Below are 22,337 nucleotides of genomic sequence, written 5' to 3'. Positions count from 1 at the left end.
CCCACAAAGCTTCGCGCTTCTCTTATTTCCAGTCTTTCGCCTTATGTCGCGCGAGTCTCGAAGCGCCTGCAGAGGAAGCTGTTAGTGCTTTGTTGTAAGGTACTCAGTCTGTATTCATTACGCTTGGTTTCTAACCCAAGGTAGTCATGGGACTCACTTGCCAGGGGCGGATCCAGGATTTTTTTTTAGGAGGGGGTGTACTCGTCTCTTGCTCTACTTCAACCGCAAACCACATAGTTTTTTTTGCAGAATACCAGTTGTATTAGAAAACCGCAGGTCATCTCAAGGGGGGGGGGGGCGCACCCCCTGCACCCTCCCCCTAGATCCGCCCCTGCTTGCGATCCTCCCAAGCCTGGCGGTGAATCATTAAAGTTTTCGAAGGTAAGCTCCTTAACTGTAACTTAACCCAGAAGAAACTATGTGGTCAATAAATAATGGTAGCAGGACTGAGTGAAAAAAATAAAGCAGTTTATGCAATAATCAAATTTGGGGAAATTGTAATGGTTAATAATGGCAAGAACGAGTCTATATTCACTATGGAACTTGAGAATTTAGTTGTGATTTCAGCTTCATATCAAACAAAAATATCTCCCACACATTATATCAAACGTAACAAACAAAAACAATGAACTTTGAAAAGCTGTTCGGCGAACAAGTTATTATTAACTTATTATTTTATTTATTGCTAATATATGCGAACCAAAATGTATTTCTTTTATTTCTTTTTTATTATTATTATTACATTATTTTCCTTGAATCCCATGGAGATAATTAGAACCCCCCCACCCCCTGTAAATGTATTACACTTGACGCCGACCAGTCTAGTCGAGGCAATTTTGTCTGTAGTATATTATAAGGTCAAGCACCTTCATTAAGAGCGCCTGCATCGTTTTGCCAGCCTCTATTAGCGTTGTACTATTCTTTTATTCCGCTTGTCTCTAGTGCTCAGGCTTTAACTCCGAGTCGTTCCAGGTTTTAACTAAAATGTAACAATTTCAACCGTAGGTTTTCGTAATACAGATAAAAGTAGTAAATAATACTTTACTTAGTCAGCTGACGCCTCTAATGCCTGCCATGGGATAGCCGATTTAACAAATAAAGCTTCTTTCTCTTACCCTGGGTACCAGAGGTTTTTCTCGCGGGAGGCGGGATCCTTCGGCCCGTAGGCCGAAGCCACGAGTGGCGATTTTAGAAATGGTAAACGTGCAGCGTGCAACCATGGAGTTATGGATGCACGCCGGGGGTTGTTAAGAAGCGTAAGAGTCGCACGAGGCGATAGCCGAGTGCCACTCTAGCTGGGTGGGTAGAAAACGAAGACCTACGACCTAAGACCCAAAAACGAAGACCCCCCTCAAAATCACTCATAAATGTGTGGAAAGGGGTATATCGACCTTAGATGTGTAAGAAACAACAATATCTTCAATTATACAAAATTTCGACCAGGGTCTTCGTTTTCTACACAATCCCACCGGCGTGAAGAAAACGAAGACCCCCCTCAAAATCACTTGGAAACGGCTCGAAACTGCTTTTAACGTCTTCTAGGCACTAAAGGAGCGTAAGAAACGACACGGCCCCTGAAGATTTCCAATTACATCATTGCATCATTAAGAGATTCCCCTATTTCAATTGGGATTATGTTGAAATTCCGTCCCATGTCGCTGATTCTTTGAGTAAATCACACAGGAAGTATCTCAGGAGCGAGTTTCAAGACGCTTTCGTATAATCAAACAGTCAGAACATTTTTTGTGAGTGGCCATAATGTAGCTCCTTTCTTGTTTGAAATTTTAACTTCCATAGGCAAATAAAAACGTTTCACGAGAAATTATATTTTCTTGTAGGTATGAAAAAATATATCCCTCCGATCTGGAGCAGTGCCGTGAACGAAACTCTGGTTTCTCCGCGTTTCCAATGCGGCGTTTATTCGAGGGTGCCTTTTATTTCGAAATCGTTTTTTAAAAATCAATGACAACAGTTAGTGTAAATCGTTTGTAAATATTATGTCATTTAAAGGTTCACCAATGTCTCCCTCATTTTGCTGATATAGGATCGTAAATGTCTGGACGGTGTAAATTATCAAGTTGTACCGAGCTTTTTCTTATTAGCCTCATTCTTGTGAATAGGTGCGGCGTTTATTCGAGGGCATCGTTTACTCGAATTAATACCATGTAATACGGTATTTGTTTGTTTGTTTGTAACGAATTTTCGGAAATCAATCAAAATGGTCGTTTTACAGAGGTATAGTTAATGATTAATTTACAAAACCCAGTATTTCCGGATCTGAACAATTAGTGTGGGTAATAGCATGGTTTGTAGTGATATTTGGCATAAATACCACGAGTGATATTTCGAAATTGTTATATGTAATTTCACGAGCCGTTAGGCGAGTGAAATTTGAGACAATTTTGAAATATCACGAGAGGTATTTATGCCAAATATCACGTACAAATTATGCTATTATTTGTTTATACTACTAACCGCAAAAGGTTTGAAATTTTCACATGTAGGTATTTCAAATTAAGCTGAAATACCACTGCTCTAAGCCAATCAAATTGCTGAAATTTCTCATGCAGTAGTATAACTGTAATTATACGTGGTGTAACACCGAGCTATAAGGCACTAGAAACTCAAGAAAAGGAAAACAAAACTGCTTAAAACTGCTATACGCATAAATTTTATCCTTGTTGGTCTGTTTGGCTTTCTTCTTTATCATATGTTGACATTTATTCGTTATATCGAGGTATATCTTACGATTAGGATTCTGGATTGTGTTAGTTGTATTTATAACGAGGATTTTTAAATGGAGATTGGTTAAATCGAGGTTCTGTTTCATACATTTTACTGTAATTTTTGCCGGGCTGAAGAAAATCGTTCGTGATATAGAGGTTCGTTAAATCGAAGTTCCACTGTAGATAAATGAATGAGTCAGATGAGTGTTATAAACATTGTTTGTTCATTTTTTGCGTTCTTGACGTTCTTCTTGTGGTTGCTTGAGGTTTCTATCGTCAGTAATAAAGACGTGACTGTGAGCAGAGACTTGAAGACTCGTATTTTTCAGATGAAAATGTTGACGTTTATAGAAACAAGGTTGGAGATTAAACCCATGACAACATTAAGATATCCCGAGTGACGTGGTTATTTAATGTCAGAAGAAGTCCGAAATCCATATCTTACAATGTATGTAATTAAGCAATAGAAAACGTTTTCCCTGTTTGCATAGCCTGATATAAACACGAGAGGGGTTGGGAGAATCCGAGACAGTATGCAAACCCGAGACGAAGTCGAGGAGTCTTCGAGGGTTTGCATAACTGTCGAGAATTCTCCCAACGCCTCGAGTGTTTATATCAGGCTATGCAAACACAGGAAAAAAGTTTTCTATTGCTTAATTTTCGGATCACTAGACTTCCAGCTAGGAAATCCGAACAGATGAAAAATTTTTAGGGGATAAAAATATACCTATATCTACCGTTTAAATACCAAAATACGTTTAACAATGCTATGTTCAAGTGGTTTTGAACTACATTCTCGTTGGGTGCCCCTGATATTTTCCTAATTAAATACATATTGAATTTCCAAGGAAAGTGTTTCTGTTTCATTTTAGTTTTACTTTGTAGAATTCATCATTATAATACTCCTTATACTCGCGGTACAGTCAATCCTCGTTAATACAGACACCATAGAAAGTGTCCGTAGTAAGCGGATTCACTGAATAAGGAGAAGACGTAAGACCTTTCTTTTCCCTGGGACAACGCTCCCTTGTGCTTGCACTCGTTGCAGTTTCTCACATCCCTCCTGTGTGATGTTTAGAGTGGAACTCAAGAGCTGTGAATAGTCTAGAATTTTATTGGGGAAGCGTTTCTCTTCTGCGCAGGGCTTTTCCGAAGGACACTCAAATAAGTGACTGGGACGGGGAATTTTCATGGCGATCACGGAAGACATGACTTCGAACACTTTACAGGAAAGGATGATTCCGCAGAAAACTCAGACGAAGACCCTGGTCAAAATTTTGTATAACTGAAAATCATCAGGAGCCGTGTTGTTTCTTACACTCCTTTAGTGTCTAGTCGTTAAAAGCAGTTTCCAGCCGTTTCCAAGGGATTTTGAGGGGGGTCTTCGTTTTCTACACACCGGGGCGATTGTGTAGAAAACGAAGACCCTGGTCGAAATTTTGTATAACTGGAAATCGTCAGGAGCCGTGTTGTTTCTTACATTCCTTTAGAGTCTAGAAGTCGTTAAAAGCAGTTTCCAGCCGTTTCCAAGTGATCTTGAGGGGGGTCTTTGTTTTCCACACACAGGGGGGATTGTGTAGAAAAACGAAGACCCTGGTCGATATTTTGTATAATTGAAGATATTGTTGCTTGTTTCTTACACATCTAAGGTCGAGATACCCGTTTCTAGATATTTATAAGTGATTTTGAGGGGGGGGAGTCTTCGTTTTTGGGTCTTAGGTCTTAGGTCTTAGGTCTTCGTTTTCTACCCACCCCACCCCTTCATTCAGCGATGAGGGAACCCTCTCTGTCAGAGCGCGTGGGAAACAATGGAAACAGTTGATTGACCTCCACGAAAACTCAGGTTTAAACAGACAGAAAAAAACCCTTCAAAGGCGCGTGTTAGTGGTAACCGCTGTAAGTAAGTAGGAGCTTGACCATATAAGCACTTAAATGTCAAAAGTAGAATCTTTTTATTGCCTCTACCATTTTAATTTTTGCAAGCTAGCTGCGTCTGTATTATTCTCTTCTGATGCATATATTCCAGTTCACGTAGATAGCGTTGCCATCTGTTGTTTTTCTTATTTTTTAAGAACAGCCTCGGCTTCTGCCGATTTTAGGTCAAACATTTTCTTGGCATTCACCCACACGGGATAAGAATCAACCTGTGTAAAGCAAAGCAACAAAATCATTCCTAAGAACTAATACAAGATGACTGGCTCATATCACGGACTTTACAACTCTCCGACGCAATGATCCTCCTTAAACTAGGAGTTCGAAGAACACATAGGCTTTAACTGGACCGCCAGAGGCCTCATAACCTCTGTATATATTTCGGCTGTAATGCGCCCCTGGGAGAATGGCGGGGGAGTTTCATGACGGGGGATAGCCTGTGTACAGACCCCCCCTCCCCTTCCTGTGGGGAGGAGAGGTCTGTACACAGGCTAGGGGTGGAGTGCTCTTCGGCGCGTGCTCTTCTTACGCGCGTAACTAGCGCCAAGGCCCCTTGGGCTGCTCCCGGGTCTAAAGACCTGTTCTTTTAGCCTGCATGACAGGCGCTTAATGAGCCAAGCGGGGCGAACGCGATATTTCGCGCGGCTCGTGTCGCGCTCCGCGCGAAATATCGCGTTCGCCCCGCTTGGCTCATAAAGCGCCTGTCATGCAGGCTATGTTCTTCTCACTGCTGTACTGCTGAAACAAAAAGCACTTCGGCACGCTTAGCTAAATCCCGCCCGCTACGCAGAGTGACCCCACACAATACACGTACCCGAGAAGTTTCTCAGGCTCAGCGGTTTTAAAGGCTCTTTCAATGCCAGCGATAACCTTTCCGAGTTATGACACCCTGGCGTGGACTTATTCTTTGATGTCTATATCCTGTCCGCGCCGTAACTGCCGGCGTTCAGGTACATTTCAAGCAGACCAATTGATCAGTCACCTTTTACTTGCAACAATTTGAACGTCATCCAGCCTATAGGCTCATTCAAGAGAACAGAAAAGCCCCAAAATATAAAAGTTCTCTTAGCTTATTTGAATGTTTTACTTTCCACTCATCATCACAGCCTGGGAATAAGGAGAAAAACTACTTTTGGTGCATTTTAAGATAGTCAAAGCACACCTCAGTTAATTTGAGCAAATGTGGAGTAGAGTCATCTGCAAATCTTGTGCTACTTTCTCTCGGCAATAAGGAGGGAAAATGATCAATGGCAACAACATCTAAGGGCTTTGGTGACTTGCTAAAAATACAAAGCAAGACAACATAATAATTAGTTTTTTGCGATTTTTTTCTTCAAGTTACCCGTTACGGTAGTTTTAGCAATTCAAACTCTTAAAAATAGCAACAACTCTGTTAAACTAGTTTCAACAGTCGTAATTAAATTACAACCAACTCGCCATAGAGTGCTCCAGTAGCTGAGTTATTAGAGTGTCCGATCTCAGAACGCGGAGGGTCGTGAGTTCGACTCTTATCTGGTGCTGGGAAATTGTTCTGAGCTTTCTGACGGTAGATTTCTCTTTCTTCTGAACCATCAAAGAAACTGTATCTTGGAATGACTTACTTTAGTTTCACTCTGCAAGTTGGCTCTTTGAAGGATGTGCAAGTGTCGTAAAATGGCAGAGGGTTGTTAGGACTGCTTGCATCGCAGCTGATGTCAACAACAATACTTAGGGACCTGTTCATAAAAAAAAATGTGGGCCATGTTGATGATACTGCAAAGCAATAATGTTGCCCGGTACTAAAAGCTACAACATCAGACAAAACCTGTTAAGACACAAAATAATAATTAGAGGAAAATACCTATCCTTAGATGTTAGCCCAAACAACATTAAACAGGGGGTAAGTAAAGGAGGGGGGATACTTTGCTCCTTTGAGCGGAGATTCATGGCACGAGTTAGAAAATCCATGGAAATGTCAGGCTCAAGTGTTTTGTCTGGGGTTGTAGCTCTCCCAGCAGAGGACTCTTTGTTTCACCAGGGGGTTGGAGATGGGCAGAAAAATAAGCCCCATGGAAGTTTTTGGTCCTCACATCTCAGTCCTCTTTTTTTTTTAGGCTTCTTTGCAGAGGAGAGAGCCGCATAACTTTACTCCCCCCCCCCACCCACCCCCAACACAGATCCTGACTAGTTTCCAACATAAAAGTAGTTGTTTTACCTTTCATCTGTGTCCAACATTTCCTTGGTAATGAACGGGGGAATTTTCTAATGCATAAAAAACATAAAAATACATCAATATGCTACCAGAATTTCTTTTTACACCATTTACCAAGTAGAAAAAATCACGTTCAACAGGGTATCTCAGGTAGTTAGAGTGTGAAGGGGAGGGGGTGGGGAATTTTCTAAGTTAAACACTAGTACCTCAGTGAGTAATATACAGTTCACAAAGATGTCGTACTGCAGAATCTCTGGAAATGGTCCTCCAGCCCTTGTTTCAGCTATATCCCACTCTGCAATATTTGATCTTCCATCACAAAAAGAAATTACAAGCTGCTGTTAAAATCAGTAGAGTAAACAACTGACATGTAATGATCTGGAAAATTGCGTATCTTTAAGTTGTGTACAATTATAAAAGAATGAAAGAATAATTAATATTCACTAGAAGAAAATGCACACACTATACAGGTGTAAGTGAGACATACTTAGGAATTCCCATTTTCAGAAGCATCTCAATAGCACCTTTGCCACAGCGACCCAAGGCACCAACCACAAGGATCCGAGGAAAAACTTTAGCCACCCCTGCAAAAGTTGCCATTATCTTTTTATTATTTCAATACATACAAGGAAGAAAAGTCATGTCCAGATCCTCTTGAGGAAATAATCATTTTTCTATGTGGAAAGAATTAGTTAGGTTTCATATTAGCTGGAGATGGTCACTAATTACTTAGGGAAAGTGAAAGAGCCCTGTAATTTAGGAACTAATATGTGACTTTTCAAGTGCTAGCTTAAGCCTTTATGTCAGATCGAGTGTGAAATGTTTTAACTAGAAATCCAAGAAATAACTGTTGCCAATTATGATATCACTGGCAAGCTTACAAAAAACATGAGTGTATTAGAGAAAACAAAATTAATAATAAAGTTCTAAGAAATTTTGCCAATAAAATCATATAATACCTCTCTTCTTAGCGATGTCTTGCAGTTGAGATTTTACAAAGTTCAGCATGCTTTCTTCATTGTCATAGGCTGAAACTGATGGAAGGGCAACATCTGGACTAGAAAGAAAAACATACACTATTGTTGTGTCATTAAATTATACAGTTCTGGAAAGGAACCTGCAATTTTTTCCCTTTTTCCAGCACCTGCCAAGCAGGTTTAATAAATACAGGAAATATTGGACAGCATGCTATGGAAGGCCTATTTGTTTGTTAGTGGGGATCCCGCAGGCTTGAAGAAAACAATCAGCTAGAAGTTCTTGGAATTTTAGTCCAGGGCTCCAAAAATACTTACATTCCAAAGCAGCTCACATATTTGCTCGCCTGGGGCCATTGCTTGCTTGTCTTATAGTTGCCAATTTAATAAAAGATAACTTGTCTAATAGCCCTCGGGCAAGTGTGCATAAAAAGTTACTTGCTGAGCATGAGAATCTAGCATGTTAGTCCTGGACGCAACTAGATGGAATGTTTTCCCACCCCTGTAAAATGCTACACAAGGATGAAATAATAATCATGTTTTATTAAAAGTGACCATTTACATGAAAGATTATGAGTTAGACAACTTACTTTAACTGTTGGTGACACCAGGCAATAACCCCAACAGCCATTCCACACAGTCCAGCCATGGTAGAAAACACAGGAACCACACATTTACCTTGTAAGACAACAGTGAGATCAGATTTAGTTGAACAAGCAACTCTCTTGAGTGATATTTCTTATTCATTGTGTCCACGAGGTTCAAGAAAATATTGGTACCCCACCCACAAATCCCATGGGAGGGCACTGGAGATTCTGAAGCTGGGAGGAGTTTGTGGAACCAAATTGGGATTTCCCAAAGATCAGGGCAGGTGCAGGGTGTAACTCTCCTTAGGAGAGATGTGGATTTAAAATGAAGCATTCACACATTTTACTCTTTAGGAAGTGCTGATAATAAAATAAAGATGATGATGATGATAATAATGATAAAAAGGATAATATTATTACTAATATTATTATTATTTTTTTTATTTTTTTTTTTTTGGCTGGGAGCACACTTCATCAGAAGGTGCCCTTTGTGGTGTCCTGCAGATTAAGAAAGCACATCTACAACTTCATTCACAGGACACCCCTTTTGTGGTTTAATATAATCCTCTCATACACTGAGAAAACAAAAAGGTGAATCTTCAAGACAGTCAAGATGGACGTCTTTGCGACCGGTACTAAGTGTCCATCTAAGAGTGGTGTCTGTCTTATAGAGAGTGAAATAAAGGGAGTAAATTAAGAAAGGCAGGGACCAACACTAGGTGTCTGTTTTACTGAGGTGTCCGTTAAGAGAGAGAGTTGACTGTAACTATTTTTCAGGCGTCAATTCCTTACCTGTGTCATCACACATGAACTCAATGTCATAAATGCTTCCCCCTCCTCTGACAAACCTGTAAAGTAGCTCCGCCCATCCAGTTTGGTTCTTTGTAGAGAAGAGAAAAGAAAGATTCATTAAGTAAGACATTAAAGAAATTAGTAACTTTAAACTTGGAAACCGTGGATTCTACTTTAGGCAAGTCACATTATAGAGCAAATGAGGTTAGAGCTCCTAATAACCACACATACTGACAGTTTACTGGATTTAACTCCATTTTGGGTATTTGCTCTAGCTGCTGTCATGAAATTAAGAATAATATTAACAACTTTCTAAAGTTGGATCATCTTGCCAGAACCTATTACAGCTGATTGGTGCACATTTCTCACCTTATACGCATGAGCATAAAAGATATGCCTGTGGGTGACTGGATCATCGGTTTCCAGGAGTTCTTTTAAGCCAACAATAAATGCACCTTTAGGAGCACTTGTCCAGGAGCCTAATGGAGCCATCTCCACACCAGGAATGCTGTATACATAATAAATTGAGTAGTTTAAAAAAGAAGACATTACTACTGAGAGAGGTTGACAGAAAAATGCAACATCATGTATAAAACCAGTCTCAGACAATAATTTACCTTGCATACTCCTCATCCTTGAAGATACGCTGGTCTGACTTCTCTACAGTCAACTTAAAACCTTAAACATAAAGGTAAGTTATGCTTCTGTTAATCTGGTGGTAATGACAAGAAGAAACATACCTAGAATGAGTAGTAATAATAATAATAATAATAATAATAATAATTGATTGATTGACTCACAAGTGAAATTCTAGGAACTACTAGAAAGCCCATTTCATCTAAATTGGGACCCAACCCCCCTCCCCCTCCCACCACCACTGCAACTTTCCAGACTGACAACAACTAGGTTGCACACACACAAATATATGTGTTTCACAACCTAAAAAAACAAAGATTTAAGTGCTAAGACATAGCTTCCCCCTTAGAAATGACTTGTGAAGACTCACCCCTTCCCCTAGGAGTGTTCCTTAGCCTTCGCTAAGATGGGTGCAGTCCAGATCTTTATCAAGGTCACAACAAAAGGTCTCTTGTCTTAAACAGGGTGTGGGGTGGGACTCCCACATAAAAGTGACAGGGATGCTTGTTGGAAAATTAAAATTAAACCCCTAAGGGAGACCACTGTGGGTGTGGCTTAAGCTTAAACTGGACCCTAAAAGAGACCAACAATGGAAATAGATTTGTGTCGTGCAAGGGATGTCGTGTTCTTTTTTAAAAGTTAGATTTCTTGATGGCCTTTTTGGTAAATTTCTTAATGGACAGCCTTAAGCACACCTGAATGGGAAAATAGATAGTGAATTTCCACCCCAAACTCCTTACGTGAGACCAAAATCTTCATTTGAAACCCCTGAGCAAGACGATGAGCACCCCCGTCACGTTTATGTGGAAGTCCTACCCCTGGGAAATAGGGTGGCAAAATGGACCCAAACTTCCCTAAGGTAGAGGGGTGGAATGGCCCAATGGATTACCAAAACAACAGCAAAAGAACTGGTAATTAGGAAGCCAATTAGTAAGATTTCCGCTCAGCCCCATACATTTATTATGCATACATGTTTAGATCTTTATTCCATATTTATTGTTATTAGCGTGATTGCTGCATGATTAAGGTATATTACTGAACGCATATTAAATGCACGGGGCTGTACTGAAATCTTACCAAATTAACCCTTCGGATTTCATTTTGCAAAGGGCGCCGACTATTACTGAAGGTACGGATTCCAGCCATCTTTTTATAGGGGGTGCTGCTGAAAAATATGGAACGTCCAATACAAGTAAAACGCGGATGCAGGGGAAGGGATCTTATACACAATTTTGAAAAGCGCAAGGGCTCTTAGATTCTTCTTACCTGCTTGGACTAGATCTTTACACCTTTCTGGTGTGATATGAGTGCGTCTTTCATTCGGTTTCGTTTCTGCTCTAAGCCATAAATGTACCGCCATGACCAACCGCACGTCGTTCTCTCGAAATGTTTGTTTTCTCGCGGGATAACAGAATAGAAGCCTGGGTCGGGACATTCCCAGGCCGCTCTCAATTTCAACTCACTACCGTATTTACTCGAATAGACGCCGCCCCCGAATAGACGCCGCGTCTACGGTGCGGCGTTTATTTGAGGAAATAATGCTTTAAAATAATTATTAAAGAAAAGTCTATTTCAAGTTTAAACCAGCAATGGAAATTTATTTTCTTTTAGAACAATATTTTTTAGTTCAAAGTGACTGTACTTTTTTGCTCTTATGTTAATAAGTTCTCTTTCAAGAAATTTTGCAACGCGTAATTCTGCTGTTAATACAGAGACTTCGCTGGTACTACAAGCCGACTTCTCTCTTTTTCTTTCCAGTGACTCGTGCACAAAGTTTGTTTTCAGCGTTCGCTTCAATAAAGTTTTTAAAGTGATTTTTGAACAAACGCCGCCCCCAGAATAGACGCCGCCCTCGAATAAACGCCGCAGCTGGATCGCGAAAAAATGAAATAAACGCCGCGGCGTCTATTCGAGTAAATACGGTACGCCCAAAAGGCCGGTCACTGACCCACTGATATGGCGGAAAGCACAAATAGCTAAGGACAAGCAGGAAACTTGTAAAAGTAAAAATAGAAGATGGCCATAAACACAGTACCTGGCAGCAAATAGCAATAGTCACGGTTGATCGAGAACAGACTGCAACATCTGTAAGCAAACTAACACAAGACTTGATGAAGCCAAGGCGACTAATTGAACATTCTAGTTAAAATTTGTTGTGGCTAAAAGAGCACCTTTATCGCAATACCAGCCTTGCGATGAAAAAAGTTCATTTAGGCCCAGTTCAGACGTCGTGCTTCTGTCGTGCCAAACCTAATTGTAATTCGGTTCGACTGTAGCACGGTAGGAAAACAACTTTGATTCAGACGTAGTGCCAGAGTCGAACCAAATTCAGGATTTACTGATGCCTCGTAACAATTCTCCTCCTAACTCCCCGTGGGAACGCAATCTCGCCAAAATACATTAATATAATTTATGAATTTTGCTTAGCGCGGCAGAAGCACGACGTTTGAATCGCTGCCGTGCCAGAGCCGTGTAGCACGGCAGAGCTTGTCGAACTTAATTCAAAAGTTTGATTCAGACGCCGTGCTTCTGCCGTGCTTTTGTCGAACTTAATTCCTGAATTTAGTTCGGCACGGCAGAAGCACGACGTCTGAACTGGGCCTTACACGTTAGTGCGGCTTTAGTGACGTCGACATCTGCATCTTGTTGTGTTGTTTGACTATCTGGTCTTTCTCGACTAATAATTCACTTAAAAAACAATTCGATCAGAGAAGTAGGTTCACCATCACAGAGACAAAAACTGACGCTACTGAGTCTGAACTTGAAACAGGCACAAGAATCTTTATTCAATCATTTATTTCTTTATTCATCTCGTTAAATAAAAGATAAAGTTTTAAAAACTTGACAAGTTAATAGAGCCATGGCAATAAATTGAAATACGTTAAGCTTAAATGCATGTTGCAACCAAATTTCATTTAATATAGATCATAAAAGCTATTTCTTACAAATATCAGTTACTACCTAACAATGAACATTTAGCGTAAGAAAAATCACTAATTCATTTCACTGATAACAGCCTGAATCCAACAATCTTTTAGCTTCTTCTGCTTTTTTATCAAACATGGTCTTGGTTCTGAGCCAAACAGGATCCTGGAAAAAAATCACACACTGTAAAGCTTTACCATTCTCTTAATTCAGTTAATTACTTGATAAGTAAACAGCAATTGCTGCATTTAAGTAAGATAGATTCATAATACACGGAGCCATGAAGCTGGGTGGACTATATTCAATCAACTCCCTTTATAAAGGACACTACAGGAACTTTGAGTTAGTGTCCTCATTAGCGAGAGTTTATTTCAGTCAAACGTCTGTAATTTGTTTTTACCGGGGATTTAGCTACTGTCCGTTATAGCGGGTTGTCCACAAGGCGAGAGCTGACTGTATATCTCCAACAACAATTTTGCCCGATTTTTTTCTTTCGCATTTACAAACGTGCTTCTAATATTTGTGTTAAAAGCAAACACATTGTGTTATAAATATACGTTTCTGTGCAGGAAACTAACAGAAGGGTGATAAAAATTTGACAAAATTTTCTCAGAATTGATTGAAATAAACGCATTTCCGTTGATTTGAGAAGGACGCTAGTTCAGCTTGCGCTTACATTAGACCCACGAATCAAATTATGCTCTGTGGTCTCTGTAATATTACGTACCTTATCTAATTTAAGCAAGTAAGATGTCACTTTGTTGGCAAATCGTTCGCTACTTTCACGTGGTAAAACAGAAGGCAAGTGGTCTATAGCTGAGACATCAACAGGCTTACTGGAGCTGAAAAAGACAGAGCCGAATCATGCTCAATTAGCATGAAACACCATTTGAACAACATCATAACGTTTACATATTCTAACTGCTCAAATAAGCAATGATAAGTTGCATTCTAGTGAAACACCAGGCCCAAGTTATTCAAAAGGCGGATAGTGCTGTCTACTATACAAATCTCTTTCCAGTTGATAATGGGTTTTATTAACAACTGAATCATTGGATAATGCAATTCTAGAGCTCTGATTGGCTTGACCATCATGGTATATGAACCATTATACCATGCTCTCCAAATATGGTAACTGTACGCGTCTGCTCAAAAAATTAAAAACAAACTGAAAATCGGTTGTTTTTACAAATAAAGTCGGAGAGAATTCTCGATATTATGTGGCCGTTTTTAATAAAACAATTATTCCACTCGCACTTGTTGAATATGCTACGCGCCTCTTTGGCTATCTACCATCTCATATTCAAAGCACACTCGTGGAATTATTTCTTAATAGTCTGCGAGTAAGCTCTCCATTTAAGGGAGTGGCAAAAGTCATGCGAGAGCCACCCCCGAAAGACTGACGCGAATGTGAGCTACGGTTGGCAATTTGCTTGTACATTCCTTTGTAGTTCACTTCACTTGCCATAATTGGACAGCTTGCTTGGAGGCTAAACAGGTTAGAGTCCCTAATATGTATCAGGGCAATTTATCGGATGGGTATTGCATTCTAACTTTTGATAAACTGGGACCAGCATCATGTGATATATAGTGGATAATGGAGAGAGCAGGGGGGGGGGGGATGTTACAGTCAGTCTTCAAGGGATTATTTTTATATTATTAGCAATTTTACCACTTTCACCCATATTGAACGGCAACTGTGCTGTCAGTTAAGGCGATGATCCATAACACCTTTTAAAGATGCACTCACTACAAATTTCATGAGAGGGGAGACAGTATAAAAGCTACAGAAGGATAAAAAATTAATAACAGGCATTGGAGAGCTAGAGGTCACGCCTCCTTGAAGAACAGCAACAATTTCACTCAAATTTTCACTGCCCTCATGGCATGAGTTAATGTAAACCTACTTGGAAAGTTTGACTCTCTCGCATGGCTGATCAAATGTTGTTGCTGAATTGTAGAATGGCAACGGATTATATGGACTGTTGGGATCACAGCTAACATCAACTACCACACTAAGGTTCCTATGAATATAGCAACAATACAGGCTGTCAGTCTCATCTTACTCATTATGGTACCAGTGATGATCAAATAAGCCATTGACTTGCAGATTATAACAATTTTAACAAAGGTTCTCTTATTCTCACTCCTTAAGAAAGTCAAGCAAAAAAGTTCTGGGAAGCAATTAGCTCTAATGGAAAAAATTCTCGTAAATCTTGAAATTGTGCGTGAAATAATCTCATTTCTGAGAAAAGGAACTCAGGCTGGACTCAAAATGCCAATCTAAGTTTTTTAAATAATTTATAATTATCATAGTAAAATTGTCATAATTTGTCATTGTCATCACTACCCCGTCATAAAATTATTGTCATCATCAATGCCATCATCTTCATCATCAACTGCATTGTCACCGTCATTTTCCTGGGCATTAGTATTGCCATCATCATCATCATCATCATTAGTATCTTTGTCAGTTCATCACAGTTTTATTCGACATCTAACCATATTATCGGTGTGATATCATTTGACTTCCCACCCCCTTACGTATTCATGACGTTCCTAATACTTCCTGCCATTACCAGTAGACAAGTGTTCTGTAATGGCATTATACCCCTGACATGAACTGCTTTCTTTAGACAAATTTGAAATCATTTGTTGGCCATTAAGTCATTAGTTAGCCTGGGTAGATGGTTATTACCTTTCATCTGTTTCCAACATTTCTTTTGTGACAAATGAACTTATTTTCTGAAACCAATAATAACCAAAAGCATGAAGAAATAGCAAAAAAGTTCCTGTTGGCTACATATACAGTTGAACCTCGCACAAGTATCCACCAAAATGTAAAGATGTGGTGGTTGCTTATGGGAGCCGTGGTTGCTTATAAGAATCTTATAATTTCACACATGTGCAACTGTTAACTAGTTGTATACAATGTGCTCAGATAACATTTACTTGTACAACAAAAAAGTAAAATATGGCCAGGAACAAGTAATCACTGTTGCCTTAGACAGATGTCCAGCTACAGAAGGAGGAAGGCTAAAACTGTATTGTGTGCAATGGCCTCGACCTTGAAAGAAAGTGAGGAGCTTATTAAGCTTCATGGCTATTAAGCCGTCACTTAAAAAGTGAATTTGCACTACTTCAAACTTGATGGCGTGTATTCCGTCTTGTTATTTGTCAAATGTGGGCAATTTTTTCTGGAGTTGAATTCTAAAAGACTGTTTGGAAGTTCAGGAAAAGAAAAAGAAAGTCGTTATCTTGTGTTCATGTCCTCCACAAGACGTGAAATCAGGCACTTTCACATCATAGTCGTGCAGTGGTCACGGCAAAGAAATGTACAGAAAAGTGTGCTGCACGTGCAAATTTGATGTTTTGTTAATCTAAACTTATTGCTTTTTTGAAACATGTTCCCATTGCCATCACCATTGTCCTTGCTTAAGTTCCCTAGAAAAAGCAGGTTTAAATACCTCTGCAAGAAGTATGCAGTTCACAAGAATGTCAAAATCCAGTATCTCCTTGAACGGTCCTCCAGCCTTGGTTTCATCTAAATCCCATTCCGTAATAGCAGACCTATAGCAATCAAGGCCTAGATCAGGTAACAATTTTGCTTTGGGATACTGTTTGAAGTAATGCGGTTTAAGAAACATACTTCAACTGTAAATTTACAAAACTGTGATTTTACTTTGGAATTCCAATTTTGTTGGCCATCTCTAAGGCTCCTCTACCACAGCGACCCAAAGCCCCAATCACTATGATGCGTGGAAATACTTCAGGAACACCTGAAGGGCAAAGTGGTTCTATTTAATCTTATAATAAAGCAATGACATATCCATCGGCAGTGTGCTTGCCAAACAATCCATCAGGATATTGTAATCATGATAACTATTTTAAAGCTTATTAAATTTGATAAGAAAAAAAAGAACAGATTTAGGAAAAAATTGATGAGATGATGATGAACTTAGTACTTACAGCAGTAAAAGAAATTTCATGATAAAACATTGATCATTAGATCAGGAATTAAAGGAGTGCCTGGCAAAAAGCCCCAAAGACTTCTGAAAATAGTTTCTCCTTTCCGTTTGCCTTGAATGTGCTTTTAACTGAAGAAATAATTTAAAATACAATCAGGAGTCACCTATGGCCTTATTCCATGATGCACCCTTTTCATTGATTTAAGTAACTAATTTATCACCTTTTATCTTTGCAACTTGCTTGAGCTGCTGGGTGATGTGATCAATGAATGCAGCTTCACTGTCATATGGTTTTACAGCAGGCATCGGCTTATCAGCACTGAAAAGAGAGAAAGAGGAGTCAACCAGCTATCAAGCTTAATATACCAGAGTTTATCATAATAACAGCAGCAAGAACCAATAGTGTTTATTTAAGTAATAAAGTAAGTTTATCCTTGCCCAATTTTGGTTAAGTCAGTGAAGCTATCAAGCTATGTATATTTTGTAGTTAATTTTTTACCTCAATTAATTTTTATTTTTCCATTGTTTTTGGGTATGGCAATACATGCTAATGAATTTGGGACAAAGACAGACAGATCCTCTGTTGCTCTCCCAACCCCATCCCCTTCTGGTACACACTTAAGTTGGTCACAGGAAGAGTGGAATGTTGTATCTGAGTGGTTCGCATAAGTTAGCTATAGAGACAGAACTGCCAACGATTCCTATGTGGCCATGAATCAAAGCTATGAGAAGGTCTGACGTGAAGATAATGATATTATTATAGACAAGGAAGCGACCCCATACCCAGTTGTAAATATTGTAAATTAAGAGCTATGAGCATTAGTTTGAGAATATAAAAGCAATTGTGGCTGAAACTTTGCCATGTAAAACTTAATAAGAACCCCGATGCACTATTCTGGGACCTAATCTTTTTTATTTCCTTTATACCTGATTTGTTGGTGGCACCAGGCCAGTATTCCTACACCCATTCCACCAAGTCCAGCCATTCCACTGAATTCGGCCACAACTCTTCTTCCTTCAAATAAATACAGGTACAAAAACAATATTAACGTATTAAAAAAGATGTCTCAAATACACTCACAATAGTGTATGGCGGGGCACAGCTTGTTCCCTCAGAGGGGCATAGAAAATATTTCTATCTTATATTTATCATGGACTCCAATGACACTAGCCAGTGTTCTTACCAGACCATGGCATTGCGGCATTGCCACACCTTTTCGGGCAATGCTGCACTCAGATTAACCCAAGGGGTCCCAAGGGTGCAAAGAAGGAAAAAAAAAAACTATTACAAAACATACGTAAACATTCATACAAATACATACATTTCCTTATAATAAAAGCCAAAATTTAATTGATTATGATGTATTTACTCTAACTCAGAGCTGTAAAATCTTGAACTAACTGTATGTAAAAACTGGATATTTATCATCTATGAAAGTACAAGGTATTTACTCTAACTCAGACCTGTGAGTAAAACATCGAGTTAACTGTATCTAAAAATTGTGACCTGCTTTTCTCCCTCATGACCCCCTTTTAGCTTCTCTATGGGTCCTGTGGACCCCAAGGTGGAAAATCCTGGCAAGAACACTGCACCAGCATCAGTAAAATGTTACAAATTTCAGATTTCACAGAATTCAGTTAGTTATTGTACCCAGGGGGATCAGAATTGATTAATATACGACTTAGGGTTTGATGAAAATTTCTTGCAGCCTAACCTTTCAAATTGTTAACTAAATTATTTTGTGATTGTCTTTGTAGGAGAAAGCACAAATTTCTGCTAAAATTATCGAATAGGATCCAAAATCTGCAATGCAAACACTTACCATTTTCATCAGTCATAAATTCAATATCCAAAATACTTCCCCCTCCTTTGATGAAACGGTGGAGTAAGTTTGCCCAGCCTGTTTGGTTCTTGAAATAATATATTTTTTTACATTAAAACCTTTTTAACTTTCATGAGATTAAAATGATGAGCTCAAGCTGACAATACTGAAGCACCAAACTATATGAATCATCAGCCTGCATGGCTTGTAACATTATTTCTACTTTTTATAAGACAAATTAGACACAAATTAGTGATTCAATTGATCAAATGTCTTGTTATCTTATGATGCAGTCTATAGATAACCAAACCAAGAAAACATGCATTTGCAAGACCAAGGATCTGCCATAATTTAATAGAGGAGCCTCCACACTCACTGTACAATTTACGGAGCAAAAAAAATAGAGCCTGATCTGAGGTTATGCATGATAACGATAAATTCTTCTAGTATAAATGTAAATAATGACTGGTGAGTGGGAAGAAGAGAGAAGTTAATTTCAAAGTAATGAGATATAACATATCAGAGAGTCTGGTCATTGGCCTTACTGGGTTTACAAGGGTGACGAGTCACTTTCCAACATGATCACAATAACTAATGAAATAAACTGATGAATCAAAAATTAGTTGTAAATACAAAACATACTTTTCAAGGCACCCCACCTTATAAGCATGAGCAAAGAAGATGTGCCTCTGTGTTATTGGATCCTCGCTGGAAGGTAACTCCTTAAGCCCTAAAATAACAGCCTCTTTTGGAGCACTGACCCATGAACCACTCGGAACCATGTTGACACCTGGAATACTGCAAAATGATCATGAGTAGAAATATTAGTCAGAAGAGTGCTTGTAAAGAAGATTGTCTTAATAATGGTGTGTTTGTTGGTCAGACCCAAACAACAATTTTAATAGTTATATACAGATAAACACACTTAAAAATCAATGCACCGTGATTACTTCTGGTTTAACGGTTCAGGCATAAAGCTGTTTGAAATGTAGCCTACAAACAAATACAGCCGTCTACCCACCAGCAACAGAAATTCCATATTGATGATGTAAAATCTGTCTGGAACCTGTCAGGAGCTCTGATTGGTCAACATAGAAGTTATATAATTTGTTCTAGCTATTGTTTACAAATGACAGACGAAATACAAAAGGCCATAAAGGTCAAATGTTAATGCCATGAATTCAATACAAAACAGTCAATATATTAATAGAATATATTAGATCCTTTGAAGAAGCATTTGATTTTTGCTAAAGCTCGTTCACAGAAGAACACAAAACTCTAAATAAACATAATCGACCAGGAGAAACATAAAATTGAACAAATTAACATTTGGAATTCATTACTCACGGATTAATTATGTAAACATTGTGATTTACATCATCAGTATGGAATTCCTGTTGATAAGGCGCATATTTCTTTCCTGCGAAATGTTCCTAGCGGTGAGAAGCAAGGACAGATGGCCGTATTCACAGGCTATGTGTGTTGTGAAAACTTAGAAGCTACATGATAATATTCACCAACCATTGAAATTCCTCATCCTTGAACACACACTGGTCAGACAACTCCACAGTGACTTTAAAACCTAATAAAAAAATTCTTAACATTTAGATCATCTAAAAGCAAGCAGGGAAATCTAAGAGGGTTCCTTGTTCCTTTCATGAACCCTCTTTGTACAACAGATAGCCATTGACTTCGCGCTGGGCCACAATTAAGGTAAAAAATAGGTGAGGAGTTTGAGGTGCTAACCGCTCAGCCATACATGCCTTCTCCTCTGGGGCACCAGAAGGTATTAGAGTGAAATAATTTCCAACAACCAATTCAACATGGCCTTGAAACAGCAATAGAGGAAATAGTGTCAAATGAAATATATGGGCTATATAGGTATGTGCTGCTGTGAAGGGTATGGTTTTCAAGCAGTTTACTCTAGGATAGGCTATATAAATCAGAGCGTTTGGGTCTAGAATAGGGTATCATTTTTCAGGAAACTGATCAGTTGGTTGAAGGTTTTAATGTGGCTAAATATCATTTAGGCAAAGTTAAACTCGAGCGAGCTGGCTAGCGGTCTTCTCCCACTTCAGTATGTGACCTACGGGGCGGCCCACGGGGAATTGCAGGGCTCCTTGTGTACCCTTTTGCTAGTGTTGCTTTGCATTGTAGCTTTGCTTACTGATCATAGCAGATCAATTTTTGCCTACTTGCAAATCATTGCGGATTCTTGCCCAAGCTCATCATTAGCGATGAGTTTAATCGAGACTAGGGTTGTGATACAAGGTTTTTTTTTTGGCTAGATTACTGTGCTAGTGACCTCAGTAATTTCTGGAAAACAGCTACTCTAGGATAGGGGGATTTGGAGACTTTACTCTAGTATAGGGTAGGAAAATTCAGCTGAACTAGCTCTGGTATAGGTTAAGGGTTCCAGCGGCACATACCCACCCAGAAATTCCTAAAGTCCACCCCGCCCCCCCCCCCCCCCCGCGACCTCGCAATTTTTGCAGGCTACAAAAAATGTATTTGAAGTGAGAAGGTGCCACTATTTTGCTTATTTCAGCATCAAAAGCAGAAAATTTGCACATCCACCCTTTTGGGCAGCGACGGCGTCTTATGTGCTTATAAGCTTATGCAGGTACCTTTCTCCAGAAGAAGTCTGCATTTGTCCGGAGTCAACGCTCTACGTTGCTCGTTTGGTTTCGTCTCGGCGCGAAGCCATATATGACAACAATCCATGAATGCAAGAATAATGCTTCTTTTTACTTAAATTTGTCTACAAGTTAACCGAACATAGTGGATTATAAACGTAGAAAGGGGTTGACCGCGCGCCATATACAAACACTCGTGCTTGAAAACATGCACAAGTCGGACAAGGCTTACACAAAGTATCTACTGACTCGCCTACCACAGGCTAACCAACCGTTGCGCGCCGCTGGCATAGCAGCCTACGTGGCAGGCGAGGGTGGGAATTTTAATGACATTTATTTTTATACTGAGAGGTGTCGCAGAAAAATAGTAATCCGAGCTCTTGAATTGGATACTAGTCTAGATCCAGATGCTCTAGCACTGAGCCACAGGAGACCCGTGAGATCAAGAAGGGTAGCTTGCCCATTGTGACAAACAGTGTTGCATACTATCGCTAGAGGACTGTACAATGAACTGGATCGTGCCGATTAGTAGCGTACTTATTCGCAAATATTTAAATGCGATGTTGAATTTTAAGGCCAGTGAATATATGAAAAACTATTTCACTTGATGAAAAGTTAACATTCTTTAATTCACCATGCCTTGCCACCACCACTTCCCTTCGCGTCTACCGGGCTTTCTAAAAACACAACACTACCTAAATTTCACGGAGATTTGAATTTTCGCCTTTCTTAGAAAATTTTAAGTACGACTATGTACATCACAAAGGGTACTCAAACATAAAGAAGAAATCCCAAGGGACTAGAATAGGGGAGAACATCCCTGTAAAATACACGTAGTAATTATGAGCGTGGCACTAATTTTCACCCCAAACAGAGGTATCAACAAATCATTTGAGAGACCAATAGTAACATCGATATCATTTACTACTCAACAAAAGATAGCTTGAAACATGTACACCAAGACAAGCAAATATGTATAATTCTTATCTTTATATTATCATTGATACAGATTTATTAGCATTTTTCCAAACCAGCACGGAATAACTTTCACACAGTATTCAAGTAACTCATGTAAAGTCAGACTTCCTTTACCCTGGTCCCAGAGGTTTGTCTTGAAATTTTTCTTCGCGAAAGAGAGAGCTAGCGA

At 39.3% G+C, this 22,337-nt stretch overlaps 2 protein-coding genes across 2 annotated transcripts; both read right to left on the bottom strand.

Moving 5' to 3' along the window:
- Positions 1-4,719: 4,719 nt before the first annotated feature.
- LOC140927496 (uncharacterized) lies at positions 4,720-11,261 on the bottom strand. The gene is made up of 12 exons (XM_073377155.1): positions 11,105-11,261; positions 9,820-9,880; positions 9,572-9,710; positions 9,203-9,290; positions 8,414-8,501; positions 7,809-7,906; positions 7,337-7,433; positions 7,056-7,158; positions 6,853-6,899; positions 6,260-6,373; positions 5,821-5,938; positions 4,720-4,870 (listed from the first exon to the last, which is right to left on the bottom strand). The coding sequence occupies exons 1-12, from the start codon at positions 11,196-11,198 to the stop codon at positions 4,787-4,789; spliced, it is 1,131 nt and encodes a 376-aa protein (XP_073233256.1). The 5' UTR covers positions 11,199-11,261; the 3' UTR covers positions 4,720-4,786.
- A 1,459-nt stretch (positions 11,262-12,720) lies between these two features.
- LOC140927498 (uncharacterized) lies at positions 12,721-21,401 on the bottom strand. Its single transcript, XM_073377157.1, has 12 exons — positions 21,182-21,401; positions 20,076-20,136; positions 19,214-19,352; positions 18,555-18,642; positions 17,659-17,746; positions 16,953-17,050; positions 16,446-16,542; positions 16,231-16,333; positions 15,462-15,508; positions 14,671-14,787; positions 13,491-13,605; positions 12,721-12,928 (listed from the first exon to the last, which is right to left on the bottom strand). Exons 1-12 carry the CDS (start codon positions 21,276-21,278, stop codon positions 12,842-12,844), a joined length of 1,137 nt encoding a protein of 378 aa, XP_073233258.1. The 5' UTR covers positions 21,279-21,401; the 3' UTR covers positions 12,721-12,841.
- Positions 21,402-22,337: the final 936 nt, after the last annotated feature.

The sequence above is a fragment of the Porites lutea genome, chromosome 2 (assembly GCF_958299795.1).
Source record: "Porites lutea chromosome 2, jaPorLute2.1, whole genome shotgun sequence".
NCBI classification, from domain to species: domain Eukaryota; kingdom Metazoa; phylum Cnidaria; class Anthozoa; order Scleractinia; family Poritidae; genus Porites; species Porites lutea.
Note: the sequence above shows the minus strand (reverse complement) of the source record. Positions and strands in the feature narration are given on the sequence as shown.

Bases quoted from the DNA above. Each gene is read 5' to 3' on its own strand.
- LOC140927496 (XM_073377155.1), bottom strand. From the start codon at position 11,198: ATGGCGGTACATTTATGGCTTAGAGCAGAAACGAAACCGAATGAAAGA. The intron at 9,881-11,104 runs GTAAGAAGAATC...TTTATGTTTAAG, and splicing joins TAAAGATCTAGTCCAAGCAG to GTTTTAAGTTGACTGTAGAG. The intron at 4,871-5,820 runs GTGTGCTTTGAC...TGCTTTACACAG, and splicing joins ATTTGCTCAAATTAACTGAG to GTTGATTCTTATCCCGTGTG.
- LOC140927498 (XM_073377157.1), bottom strand. From the start codon at position 21,278: ATGGATTGTTGTCATATATGGCTTCGCGCCGAGACGAAACCAAACGAG. The intron at 17,051-17,658 runs GTATAAAGGAAA...CTCTCTTTTCAG, and splicing joins TGGTGCCACCAACAAATCAG to TGCTGATAAGCCGATGCCTG. The intron at 14,788-15,461 runs GTAATAACCATC...CTATATTCATAG, and splicing joins ATGTTGGAAACAGATGAAAG to GAACCTTAGTGTGGTAGTTG.